Source organism: Pygocentrus nattereri, chromosome 8, assembly GCF_015220715.1.
Source record: "Pygocentrus nattereri isolate fPygNat1 chromosome 8, fPygNat1.pri, whole genome shotgun sequence".
Classification (NCBI taxonomy): Eukaryota; Metazoa; Chordata; class Actinopteri; order Characiformes; family Serrasalmidae; genus Pygocentrus; species Pygocentrus nattereri.
In genome coordinates, this window is record NC_051218.1 from 19,046,792 (window position 1) to 19,061,206 (window position 14,415).

The 14,415-nt window shown below is 40.5% G+C and overlaps 2 protein-coding genes across 2 annotated transcripts; one reads left to right on the top strand and one right to left on the bottom strand.

The window, feature by feature from the left end:
• Positions 1-717: 717 nt before the first annotated feature.
• Positions 718-3,762, top strand: ccdc85b (coiled-coil domain containing 85B). The gene has a single exon (XM_037540633.1). It carries the CDS (start codon positions 1,813-1,815, stop codon positions 2,413-2,415), a length of 603 nt encoding a protein of 200 aa, XP_037396530.1. The 5' UTR covers positions 718-1,812; the 3' UTR covers positions 2,416-3,762.
• Positions 3,763-5,253: 1,491 nt separating this feature from the next.
• On the bottom strand, positions 5,254-9,691 carry fosl1a (FOS like 1, AP-1 transcription factor subunit a). The gene is made up of 4 exons (XM_017707048.2): positions 9,318-9,691; positions 8,513-8,773; positions 6,918-7,025; positions 5,254-6,808 (listed from the first exon to the last, which is right to left on the bottom strand). Exons 1-4 carry the CDS (start codon positions 9,438-9,440, stop codon positions 6,224-6,226), a joined length of 1,077 nt encoding a protein of 358 aa, XP_017562537.1. The 5' UTR covers positions 9,441-9,691; the 3' UTR covers positions 5,254-6,223.
• Between the last annotated feature and the right edge of the window lie 4,724 nt (positions 9,692-14,415).

Genomic DNA, 14,415 nt, shown 5'->3' on the forward strand with positions numbered 1-14,415 from the left:
TAATAACAAGTTGGGTAAGTACGCTTTCCTCTAGCTCAGATTAATCAAAATAAATCCTCTCCAAATCCCAAATCCCTCTCCCCTCCCAATTCTTGGCGTCACTCAAAATCTGTCGAAATAGCACAAAATTGTCAGCTGGCTTTTTCTTTAGCACATTGGTGTCTCACATGCTGCTGCTGACCCCACCCCTTTATTTCACCTCACAGTGGCCTGTTTCCATGCCCGCCCCTCTCACTCTCCGCTAACACCCCACATTGTTATGGTCTTGTGGTAACAATAGTGTGGGGGGAACAGGGCGGAAGGATATGGCTAAATACCATGGATTAAAGTATAGAAAAGTCTATTGTAACTCTTTCCATCATTGTGTGTGTGTGTGTGTGTGTGTGTGCGTGTGTGTGTGTGTGTGTGTGTGTGTGTGTGTGTGTGTGTGTGTGTGTGTGCTTTGTCCAGGCACATTTGGGTAAAGCCAGTGTAAGGGAAAGAGAAGGGGGGGTTTATAGGGTTCAACTGGGAATCTCAACAAACAGCAAGCTTTGTTTGTGACTTCTTTTGAGTCCAGTTATCTAATCTCATCTCATGAGCTTGCAATTGAGGACATTTTGTATACTGATTAGTGGGGACTTTTATAGAATTATGTCATTTTGACACAGGGGGTGGAGGGAGGTGGGGGGGTGTTTAACATCAGCAACACACATTCTTACGGTAAGGGAAGACCAAAAGGAAGGAAGGGTGAGGAAGAGTGGGGGAGGAGAGAGAGATACCAGAGAGAGAGAGAGATAACAACTGCCACTACCATGACTATATGAAGAGAAGGGGCAGTTCATCTCCAAAGAAAACATATCAAATTCTCCTTTTTCAAATCACGGATAAAACCGACTTGCACTGAAAAATCAAGCCGCACCGAAGCCAGCGGATTATCAGACATCTTTTTTCATGTTGCTGAACCGCAATCTCCAGCACGAGGCTGTCCTACATTTTTTCCTCAGTCCGTTTTCTCCGTTTATTCCTCACGTTTGCCACGCATCGTTGAAATAACGTTAAAAAACGGATGTTTTTTTTTCGTATGAAAAACGTTGAAAAGACGTTTTTTGGTGCTAGCACATTTCCCCATAGAGCAGTGGAATGAGGTGGGGAGGCAGGGCGGGGAGAGACGGATGCGTGTGAGGAGAGAGAGAGAGAGAGAGAGAGAGAGAGAGAGAGACGCCAGAAGCGCGGACATTGTGGTGATTCCTTCTAGAAGATATGAAGATAAAGGATGCAGATTCGCCTTTAATCTAAACCTCTGCTTCCTCTTCTCCACCTCTCAGGACCCCGTCGGACTGAGTGAGCTAAGCTGGGTAACAGCGCCGTTCACTACCGTTAGCCTACAGCAGCCAAAGACGCGATGCTAATACAGGCTAGTTCATAACCGCTGCATTGTAAACAAAACAAGCCAGCAAATCCCAGGTGGAAATAACTTGTTCAGGTTTCATATAGTCCAGAGCAGTCTTAAATGAGGATGAGGATGCTCCGTTGGGATTATGCAACGCCCGTGTAGGGAAGAGGTCGAAGGACGTGGAGGAAATGCGCCGTATCTTGAGTCTTGAAGGCCTGGGAACGAGGTGTGTTGAGAGAGACCCATGTTGGAGGAGCCTGACTGACATTACATGTGCCTCTTCAACGTGAGAGCTGAAGAGTTCCTCGCTGCTCTGCTGTGTCCAGCCTAATATGCAACAAACTTTACAGGTTCACTGATTTCAACACTTCATTTTTAATCAGGACAATCAAATCTGTAATCTGTCTTTCAGGACATCACTTGACAGTTGAAGCAAGATGGGGAGCGACGGTGAAATTCTGAACCGAGAGTTAGCAAAGTTATCTGATGAGGATTTGCTGTCTTGCTCTAAAGAAGAGCTCATAAACAGGCTACGGAAAGAGGAATCAGACAAGATGTCAGCGCTCATACAGCGTGGTCGCCTCATTAAAGAAGTGAACAAACAGCTTCAGGGACATCTGCTTGAAATCAGGGAGCTCAAAGCCATCAACCAGCGGCTTCAAGAGGAGAACCAAGAGCTGCGGGATCTGTGCTGCTTTCTGGATGATGACCGGCTGAAGGTGAAGAAGCTGGCCAGAGAGTGGCAGCTGTTTGGCCACCATGCCGCCAAGGTGATGAGGGAGGACCTGGGCGGCTACCTGAAGAAGCTGGCCGACCTGGAGCGAATGCAGGACGGCTTAGTGAAGGAGAACTTGGATCTGAAGGAACTGTGCCTGGTGCTGGAGGAGGAGTGCGTGAGCAGGAGCGATTCTAGCCCAGGCGGGTCAACGGAGCTCAACCTCCCCTGCATGGTGGCCCGGGACCTGGGGGATGGCAGCTCAAGCACGGGGAGCGTGGGTAGTCCGGACCAGCTCCACCTGGTGTGCTCACCAGATGACTGAACAGCCATAGCACTTTTTCTGCTTCTCAGAGAACAACTGGAAGGCAACTCATGTGGGCAAACCCAGAGGAGCAAGGCAGTTTTGCGATTTTTGTTGTCATCAAGCCCATGTCTTGACTACTTTAGCTGGACAGATGTGAAAGAGTTTTATTCTGACATTGACGGTGGCTATTAGACACCATTCTTTTCTCTTTTATTTCCTCTTTCCCTTTAGGGTGTTGTTGATTTTCTCCCAGTGTAGATGGACTTTTTAAATGTGAATGAAATTTCTTTACCATTGTTAACAGACATGATAGGAATAGTTTTAAGTGTTGAAGTTATTCTTTATTTGAACTGTTTCACATTGTATTTTTATCCATTATTTAAATGTAAGTATTAAGATCACTGGGATGTTTCCCCTCTCCTCTCTAACGGGGTTGTATATAGGTGATAAGAGTGTTCAGAAGGAGGTGGACTTTTGAAAACAAAAATGGGAAGAACCAATCAAACTGCTGACTCACACCAGGTTTTACTGTGCACTGAACTGTATTTCAAGTGGGCTGATGTTTTAATGATGCACTAGACAGGGCTGTAATGAATCTCAAAAAGATTCATGTTTTTAAACTGCTTAGAGCCATAAAATGATCTGTTTGAGATCATGCACAAACAGCACTGAATCATTTCCAAGGGTGACTCAAGATAAACAACATAAAGTGCTGGTCAAAACGAGGCCTCCGGTTTAAAGTTTATTGGATTGCTCAATAGGGTCTGGCTTTAGGACCCTTCTCCATGACGTGGCTGTATTGTTGGAGGCCTCGCAATGCCTCACTGAAACTGCACATTCAGAAACAGTATACTTTTTTGAACATTCTGATGTACTGGTTGGTGTAGTAAGGTTTATTACACTAAACTGTCTTATTGAGTACTGCACTGGATCTCAGCTGAACTTTCCTGCATTGACCCAGCTTTATGATTTAACTGCACACACTTGCTATGCCAGGCTTTTTTGTGTTTGATGATTGCTTTGATTGGATTTTACTAGACTACACACTGCGTTTACACACTGGCAACTGGTGGACAATACAGAGACGTATGTGAATTTGTAACATTGTCACATATATTGTTACTATGATTATTTTTTCCTCAATTTATTGTATTTTTGCCTACCACAAGGCCATCATGCATATACATGTTTTGGCTTAGACTTACTTTTTGATCAGTATATTATAATCAGTATTACTTTGATGACTGGATTTTTTCTGTTTCTAGCATCGAACTTTGATTAGTGGCTTTGTTTCTGGCTGTAATCTTTGGGCCATGCTCATTGTGAGTGGGAGAGCTTTAAAATACACTTGACTGAGACACCCAATTCTGTGATGGTCTTTTTTGTGCTGTGGGTGCCATCTAGGCATATACACTGCATACATAGCAAATGTTTTGTTGGTCTGTGTATCCACGAGCCAGGTAAAGATTGTTGACTGACGTGTATGAAAAGTCTCTGGTCATGTATGAGGCCTGAAGACATAAGTGTTCCATGTTATATTTTTGGTTTGCTGTTTGCACAGCAGCAAGGTCAGAACAGTAATACTCTAAGTGGAGTGTACAGAGGTCCTTTTATCAACGCATGCACTTATTCAGCACAAACCCACTCTTCACTATCTTAATCATATGTTCACCAAGCTTTGAGTAAGAACCTCTTTTTAGTTTAGAGGGCTAACAGAAGACTCTGTGTATCTAAATCAGGGTCACCAGGTTTAATCAGATTGCTTTCTGTGCTTGTAAATATTGCCCTCGTCACACTGGTTCTTGTTCTATTCTAGCTCTGTTTCCATTTAGCCCTTTTCCATTTCCAGGTTATTTGTCTTTTATTTACTCTATACCCTTTGTTCATTGACATTGCTCAACATGGTCTTATGTGCTAGGTTGAAGTAGGGATGGGCGATATGGCACTAACATAATACCATGATATATGAAGTTTTCATTTATTTTTATAATATTTGTTTTTTAAAATACTAAAGATCTGAGATTAAGACCATTTTCTTCAGCATTTTACATACGGTTCTACAGTAAATCCTGTTACTAAAGACTAATTATGCTGTCTTGCAGTTACTCAAGCAGTTGTTTAGTGTTTTGTGAGTTCTGTTCTCAGAAAAGTACTATCATCTCTGTCCAAAGAAAAAGCATGTAGTACATTTACAGGAAAAGGCAAAAACATTCCTAACTTTCAGTGTAAGTCATTGTAAAGAGGAATTATTCCAAGAGCATTTCTGTGGGTCCATTCATCATGATTTTTCACACAACGTGAAGAGCAGCTGTTGATTTTCTTTGGACAGTGATGATATTGTGAGATAATTTATCATAATGCAATCAAGTATTATATTGCCCGGCCCAGGTAGAACACAGCTCTCACAGCAGCCCTCTAACAAACAAAATTGTTTGTTAGAAATATTCACTGCATGTGTACTTTTATTTGAGGATGTGGTCAGAGGACTTTCTAATGACTTGCTTTAGTTCTACCACGAGTATGAGTCAGGGAATTTCTCTTTACTTTCAGCCAGGACATCCTAAAAGGAAACAGGGTTGAGTCCTCCTTTCCCCCTTCCCATCCCCCCAGTGTGGCGTGGTAACAGTACTCGGCTTCTGTTTTCAATCAACAGCAACATTTTTCTTTTTTTTTTCCCTTTTTTATTAGTGCAACCAGAGAATCTGCATATCAAATGAAATACAGCAGTTACAAACAGTATCATACAGAGTATTGTTTTAAGGCACAAAATGAAATGACTGGTTGATTGAACATAACATTTGAGTTTGTCAACCATTGCCCCCCACCCCAACTGAAATCATTGTTTATTATTACTCCCTTAAGTATCACACTTCAATTTTCAGACGAATGTCAAAAATATAGTTTGCTCTCAAAAATAAATACAAATCTGTTAAAATTCTATAGTCCATCCCTAGTAGTGCATCAAATTTATTGTAATAATGCTCACATTGTAGATTTCAACATATTAACTACAACTAAATATAATAAAGTCAATATAATAAAGTTTTATAGAAAAAGAACACACATAGCTAGCATTTTAATAAAAATATTTAAGTGCATGTTTGTCCAAGTCTGTAAATCTGTAAATAGAACTTTGTACCCAGTGTAACTGTTATTGAAATGCATGTTTCTGGCCCTCAATGTTTATTTATAGGCATAATACAGAAGACACAGAACATGCTGTAACCTCCATCAAGATGTAGCTTAATACACTGTACTCATTAAAAAATATCACTAATATATCCATAGCTTTGCATTGCATAAAGAAAGGTATAAAACGCTTAAATAACAGTAACAATGCAATGTGCATCCAAACACAGTGATAGGCCTACATGAGTCAGAAAGTCCTAGATACATGGTTATAATGCAGCATATATCTGTCCAATCATCTATATTTCTATCTATCTAGTTATCATGCAACCATTCATGAGTAATGCACATCTCTATGAGAAAGACAATTATACTATTAAATAATTTTCATAGTATAGAACCATAGTTTGTAGTTACTTTTAGTAATATATATATTAAAACTATATAATAATATATACACTATTAAGTGTATGTAAGTGTATATTCTGTAAACTTTATTTCTCCATAACTTTGCATTGTTCATCTGATATTATGTAAGAATAACCATCAGTAATTCCAGCTAAATGAAGGCACTGTGCATCCATAGCTACAAGTGTTCTCTACAGTAAACTTACACTGTACCTGTGTTCTTCTGACCTAGTATTAAAGACACCTGTGAAAGTTCAAAGCACTTGTTTCCCATTGAGGGAAGTGTAAATTAAAGGGTCAGGATGGTTGGTGAGTTAAGAGATTGATCTGACTGGTCTCCACTGCTGCTGCTGCGGCGATGTGCGATACCACATGGCTCTGGGTTTCGGGCAGGATGGGATGTACCATGATGAGATGTGGTGGCTGAAGAATGGCTGATTGTTTGAGACAATGCACCGGCACTTGCTTCAAGCGAGGAAGTGGGATAGGTGAAGACCAGGCTGGCTGTGAACGGGGTCAGAGATGGGGTGGAGATGAGGATGGGAGTGTGGAGAGATTCAGACTCCAGATTTACGGCACTGGCAGTGCAGGTTGACGGTGCAGGTGGAATGGTTATTTTAGGCTTCGGTTTTTCCTGCTTGGCATGGCTCTTGTGTTCCCCAGAGGATTTGGGTAGCTCCGAATCCGCAGGCTCAATTTTGATTCCACTCAGCGAAAGAAAACCAGTGCTTGTGTCGGAGTCTGAATCAGAGTCTTGGACTTTGCAGATGGGTCGGTGAGCCTCAAGAACCAGTTCCAGCTTCTCTTTCTCCTTCTGCAGATCAGTAATTTCCTTCTGCAGACGGGTCTTTTCATCTTCCAACTGGTCTGTCTCCTGTGAAAGATGTTTTGTGGTGAATTTTGGTCTGCATCAGTTAAGAAGCACATAAAGCTGTTCAAGCAGCCATGATAAGTGCATGTGTAAAAAAAAAAAATCAGCTTACGGTTTGAAGCGTGTCAGTCAGTTCGCGGCGGCGATTCCGACACTTGGCAGCAGCAAGTTTGTTTCGTTCCCTTCTAATCCTTCTTCGTTCGAGTTCCTCTGGGGACAACTAGAGGAAGAAAATAAAAGTATTGTGAGAAAATACATTTTTCTGTTCAAAAGTTTGTTTTCAACAGTATAAAACCAATCGTGTGAAGACACAGATTTGTCCTTATATGATGATACTACTCTACCACATTGGTTGCAAATAATTTGTAGGAAGCTTTGAAAAATTCAGAAACTTGAGGTGTCTGATTCCCAGAACAGAGCTGAAGATGATTCCAACATTGAGATTTAGTTTACAATTAAAAATGCCTCATTTTTGAAAGGTGATGATCATACCTTGAGGCACATAATTTACTTGGAAATGTATTCAAAAATTACTATTCATAGATAATAATAGGATATTATCATTTAATAACTTCTTGATGTTCCCAGAAAAATTGAAATATAGAATAAAACATCTTATACGATAAATACATTCTGGTGTCAAGCTTACAGTACTTCTATATATATTGACAGCTATTATTAAATAAAGTAACAGCAACTCTGAATGAGAACTGGTTTCAAATTTTAAACAGTACATTTTATGCAGTACAAAAGTAAGCCCTTTACAGCTTTCTATCATTATGTAAAGTCATGCAGGGACCTAACCTTGACCAAAAGTATGAAACGTACACTACATCACTGAGACGACATGCTGATCATAGTAATACTGCCATCTAGGGGTCATTTCCATTTTTAGAGGACATGACCCCTACTGGACACAACTTTGCATCAGCATCCTTGTAGCCCAACATCTCTCATTTCAGCATCTACTCACGTATAATTTAATTCACATTCACATGTCTTTCCTTCTGATTGTATACAACATGTATAGTATCCCGCCTATTATTTTTGATGAATCATCTTCAGACCCCTCAGTGACTCAGGTGTGAGTCATATGATTTGCCCCAATGAGTCACATGATTTCCTGTCTCATTATTTCACTTGTCTCACACCATCATATTAAATATCGAGGCTTTGGGGCAACAAATCAAATTTCCATGAATTTAAATTGAAATGGAATCCCTTATAGATTTTGCCTGGGAGAGATATTGCTGTTGTCTGCTGACGATTAGGAAGTGTAAACAGTCTGTACTCTGATATAAACAAATTATGTAGCCCACGCAGTTGATAAAAACAGCTGAACAATTGGAGCCAATAAAACACAGACAGCTCCCGCTCCCGCAGAAGGCCATCTGAATACACCGTCCCTTTTCCACACCTGGTGAGCCTCAGTGGTGAGCTTGTAGAGCCATGTCGCATGCACACCCATCAGACTCACTACAGGATATTACACATCGCCTGATTCTACATCTGTCAGGCTTTTTTTTTTCAGAAGTTACAGTGGGGAGGGGCATGACGAGATCATGGTCATTCAGGAACAGAGTACGCCATGTGAGTCAAGCCTTTTCAGAGACTTCTTGAAGCATTAAGAGATGAGTAGATCATTCAGCTACAGCTTTAATGGCTAACTATTATTTATACAGAGATGAGGAGATAAGTTCAACTTACATGTTCATCGTTTCTTCGTCTCGTAGAGGTTCCAGGGCCTGGTATGGCTCTGATGACCCCTGGTCTCAGTAGGTGTGGCTGGGTTGGGTGCGGGTTCATGGATCCGATTCTTGGTGGCAGAGGGTAAGGGTGACGAATTGGCCTGGATGGGCCTGGTGTAGGTAGAAGTGAAGGCTGGACTAACCATTGCAGGTCTTGGTTTGAAGTAATAGCATTGAGACTGGGCACAAACTGGCTGGATCCTGCCACTGAATACTTCGGCTGGGGTGGGTGGTGGGTGAATTGAAAGTGTTGTTATTATTAAAGCCATAAAACACATATTCAAGATCATTATTTACTATTTTCAGTGTGTGTTTTATAAGGAAATTATACAGAAAAATTCAATTAAAAACCTCTCAATTTAACACAACACATCCCTCATGGAAAAAGTGTATAGTTACAGAAATGATGATTACTGTAAGACAGTACTGAAGGAACATTACAAAAGGTGAAAATATTCTAGATTATTGTAGTAATTGTAGTTAATATTATACAGCAGTATAGAAATTCTACTGTTTCTTATTGTATTTCTACAGCTTTTTAGTTGTAATGACTCATCAGTCCTCATCACAAGCATACTGACACTGAGCTTCGATTACTAGACTACGTCACTATTACTACTACATTATTACTACTACATTATTACTACTTTCTCCCATCGAAACCATTTCTCTAATCGAAACAAATGTAGTTTAGCGTTAAGCTACTGTCCCCGAGGAGTCATTCAAAGAAGCAAGTTCGTTAGTTAGTTAGTTAGCTGACTCACCTCTTGGAGCTGAGTGGTGTTGGTGCTGGTGGTGAGAGTAACGTTAGCAGAGCTGGATCCAGAACTGCTACCGGAGAAGTTCTGGTTGGTCCCTCTACCAAGACCGCGGTAGTTTGGATACATGTATGCCGTTTACTCTTCAATAATCCAACGAAAGAGAACTTGAAGAAGACACCGTATTGCTCCTCTGAGCGATCTCACTTATAGTAACGTTACCACGACGATTCAAAACTTAAATATCCACCTTGTTGCGGGAAAACGGTAGAATCCATCAGAGACTGGTGGGGGTAAAACGGAAAATATCGCAGTGTTCAAACTATTGACGGCGTCTGAATAGAAACAAACGATGTTCTGGTATAATCCGTACTGGACGTGTACTGCTTCGACCAAACCAGTATGTCAGAATGTTCCAGCATTTATATTCATTGAACTGGTTATTGTGTTGTTTACGCCCCTCCCAGTTTACGGGAAATGGTGTTGTCGGCTAACTGGATGACGACGGGTCACGTGCGAGCTGACGTATATGACCATATTTAGAGTTTTTCCGGGAATCCCATTTTTCTAGAGCAGTTTAATGAGGGTTTACCTCTGAAAGCGATCTAATATAAACTTATTTCTCTAGTCTGTCTGTCTTCTGCCTTTTCCCACCAGAAAGTAACAGTGTAAGAGGTTTAATCACTGAGCCGTTTCGGTGCGCGCCAGGTTGTCCTTGTACAGCTGTGCTAGAAGAGCGAAATCGAGAGTAAATCCGTGCAGATTTGCATGTAGTGAGGCGGGAAGTGGAGGAACCACAGCTTGGAAACAGAAAGTGGCGCACAGGCCGTGATTCAGCGAAAAGGCGCGAAAATGAATAATTACCCTCCACTTTCACACATTCCTTGTTAATAATCGAGCTGATTAAAACCACCTGTGACAGTTCAGGGATTTAGATGAAGGTCAAACCGCACTAAAAAATATTTGAAAAATCGATTTTTTTTTAAATTCATGCCGTTTCAAGCTTTGTTTATTGTGTGGTGTCACTGCGTTGTGTGACTGGGCTCAGGAGAGAGATATGATTATCAACAGCTGCGTGTTTCTGCCATTCATTTGCAGAACGGCTTCCCGTTAACTGTGACTCATCAGTGGGGTCCTAGATAAACGTGGTGGCCTTTAACTAAAACAAGAGGACTTAATGTATTCCTTCTAGCTCTCTTAAAGCACCATAAACATGAAAATTAGGTACTAAATTAGGTAATTATTGCGTATAAACAACATCACGTGCTTTTTTATAGGGGTTCTGGCAACAATTACATATACTTCCAGTTCTGGATATTACAGAATCACTTTTTTCTACCATAGTTTTAAAACAAACATGATATAAAACGAAAAGAAACACACACATGCGTACACGCCAGCAGGCTGATTTAACTACATTCAAACTACCAGGTCAATTTCAGTGTTTTTAATTAGGTAAAACTAGTTAGGTAATTAGGTCCAGTTCAGATGGATCCATCATGTCCAAGACTGGTTGCCATGTTGTAATAAATCACTCGATATTGTCATGAAGGCTGTAGGTCAGTTTTATCAGAGAGAGTATTCTCAGCACCTCTTTATACCAACCGTGCACTGCAGGGAGGCCCTAGAAATACAGAATTTCAACATTTTTAAAAAAGATTTTTTTTCGTGTATGTTGTACTGCTTTGATTGACGTTTTTACAAAAGACGCCGTGTTCGCGCTGATTTGTTTGCATTATTTCTCTTTATAAAGCCGTTTTCGGTCTTTTTTTGTTAGTGGATAGTTTTCCAGTTTCCAGTTTGCTCTGGTTTTTACTCTGGATTTTTTTTTCTGTAAACATAGGTCAGTTTTCCTCTGTTTTGCTTGTCAGCGTAAAGCGAGTGTGATAAATTATGTGACAGGTGAATATGACGTAATACGTGTGAAATGCCTGCCTGAGACCAGACCGAGGCAGATCCGTCCGTGAAAAAAAGGAAAAGCGGGGCAGTGACACGCCCTCCAGGCAGAGATGGCGGTACACGCCTCGACTTGTCTCAGGTGTTCCTACTGCAGGCTCTGCTTTCTTACACGCGGGGCTCAGGTTGAAACACACCGCTGACGTCACGTTATGTTTCATGGCACTCCCCTTTATTGAACACACCTCGCTTGCAAAACAAAATATCAGATTATCTAACCACTGAGCACTGAAATACTCCGGTTCTGTCTGGGTCTGACCTGTTCTGTATTCTTGTTAAACTCTAGATTTGATCAGTTCAGAGAACTGACGATTTACACTAGAAACACACGCTCCAGCGGTGGGCAGTGACGAATATACTGTATTGCTGAACTTTTACAAGTATCTGTACTTAAGTCTTTCCATTTTTTTAAGACTTAGCTTACTTTTTCTTCCCCTGTGAAGCAAAAATAGATTTTTTTGTGATATACAAAAGAACAAAGTGCCCCAAATACTGAATGTCCACTCGGAGGCAGTGTTTAAAAACTCCAGCAGCACTGCTGTGTCTGATTCACTCCTACCAGTATAACACACACAAACACATTAACTCTACGTCAGTGTCACTGCAGTACTTAATAACTGCTCTGTAGTGGTCTTATGGGGGGTCCTGACCATTTAAGAATACAGTAAAAGGGGGCTAACAATGTATGTAGAGAGACAGACAGACTATGTTCTGTAATTATAGAACTACAATGTGTTCCTATTTGGTAAGTAGAGCTGATAAAATGGACAAAGGGTGTAGATAAAAGGGGGTGTACTTAAATAAGCGGCGTACAATACTTTTATTACTGATATGTAATTACATTTAAAACAAGAATTTTGTACTTAGAAAAGTACAAAACAAATAGATCACTTATACCTCTATAGAGTCACATTATAAAATGGATAGTTCTGGTCATAAAATCTGATCAAAATTGGTCGTTGTAAAATACACAACATAAGCACACCTATGACCGCCTCACAACAACTGAACTCTATTATTGTGTCAGCTCAAGAAAAATCTTTGACTACTGCTGCTTGCATGGACCACCAAGTGTACTGATGAAGTACAAACTCGTTTTTTTGTTTAAACTGAGGAGATTACCTATTTTCTTCAGTAGAACTAGGCTGGTCAAGTAGCTAACATGCTCAAAGATAGCTAACAACTCCTTCAATAAAATTGCAGGCTTGAATTAAAATACTTTTGATATGATTTACTGTAAAACAGAAATATAAAAGTCTAAAGAATGTCACTTGAATGCTTACATGCTTCAAATGTCCATGTTTCAGTCAGAGGCACACACAGGGCTTTTTCTTGCTATATGAGTCATTTAGTGTCCGCCTGAGCCCCCGGGGGGCCATGAGGAAAAAAACTAAAAATCTTGGTTTATTTGCAGAAAAAAAATCCCATTGAATCCAAAGAATCTTATTTTCTTTGATTAATATACCCCAGGTGGGTGGGGGGGGATGCTAAGAGCCCCCCAAAAAAGAGTAGAAACCAGGCCAGGGTTTCCTGAGGTCATATAAAGAGATCCCACACTATGCACACTTTAGTTTTTTCCCTCGTCTAGCACACAATTAATTAACATGCTCCTCATGTGCTAGAAGTGTACAAATAGTATTTTATGCAGTGAGGTCCATTGCTTTATGATGTTCACATATGTGGACAGCTAAATCTGGAGTTAAAATTACATTTTAAACCACTTCCTTTTTTCTAGTCATGTATTTCTGACACCATTTTTTCTGATTAGCATGTTTGAGTGTAAAGTTTTGGCAGGTGTGCCAGAGAAGCTGTATTCTGATTGAAGAAGTAAACTGAATTCATGATGATTAATGTTGCGTTGAGGCAATAGGTTTCAAAAACAGCCTCAAATCAGCTCTGCATGGATGTGAACACTTTTCATTAAAGGGTTAAAAGCAAGGCACCAATTGCTTTTCACTCTCACAAAGTCACATGGACTCTCTTTCATCCAATCCTACTTTTATTTTCTGCCACGTGAGTAAAGTATTTGGTTACTAAGGCAACAAAACAAGGAATGCTAGCTTGTGCAACATGTGGCGGAAGCACAACATGGGAAGCCTATGAAGTAGGTACCACAGCCTCAGTTTGAAGAAAGAGTGTGTGCTTCTTCAGGACGTTTTGGGTAAATGAAATACACAGGATTTAAATTAAACTTTAAATCTAAAATTTTGACCTCCAGATGGATTAAAAATAGTGTGTTGCATATGTCAGATGCCAAAGATTAACAATATAGCTCAATGATTCTCAGCTTTGTTCCTTATTGGGGTGACCCCCTGGTCTACATAGTTTCAGCTCCTTCTGTTCTCTGCCCTGACACGCTTGACTCAGCTCATCAGGTAAATATCAGGCCCATCAGGAGTTGGATGAGGTGTGCTAGGGAGGTGGATTATCTTATCTAGGTTACAGCGAACAGGACTGATGTTGGCATTTTTAGGTAGACCTCAACCAATTCCATGGAAGATGTGAGTGTTTCAGTTTCTGATAACAGTGATGAAAACCCTAGTCTAAAAACAAAAGCAACACTTTCGGAGTGAGAGAGGAACATTTACTCCATTGTTATGTTCACCAAATACTGACTACCTATTTCCAGCAGATTACGCATTTAAAAAAAAGGAAAAAAATAATACATTTCAATCTGAACTGCTCAGTTAAAGAAGCTAAAGAGTTCACTGGGACTTCCAGCCACGTAATTTGGAAAAAAGGGTCTATAAGATCATCATATTCAGGAAAAGATGACTGATTCATTTTATCGTTTGATTAATAAATATAAAAATGTAACTTTGTCAGGTTACTGACTACAGAGCACAGAGAATGAATTTTAGGATCACAGTACATTTGTGGCTTTTCATATTAGAAAAAGGTGTTTTTGAACATGCCTTGTATTGACAAAAAATGTTTGTGGCCCTTTGTCTTACATAAATTACTGTGTACGTGGAAGGCTAAGAGCTGCACGTCTTTTAAGCCGCTTCTCCTTCTGGGTCGCGGGGGGAGCTGGAGCCCATCCCAGCAGTCATTGGGTGGAAGGCCGGATACACCCTGGACAGGTCACCAGTCCATCACAGGGCATAAGAGCTATATATTAACAAACTTACAAAGCTATCTGACCCAG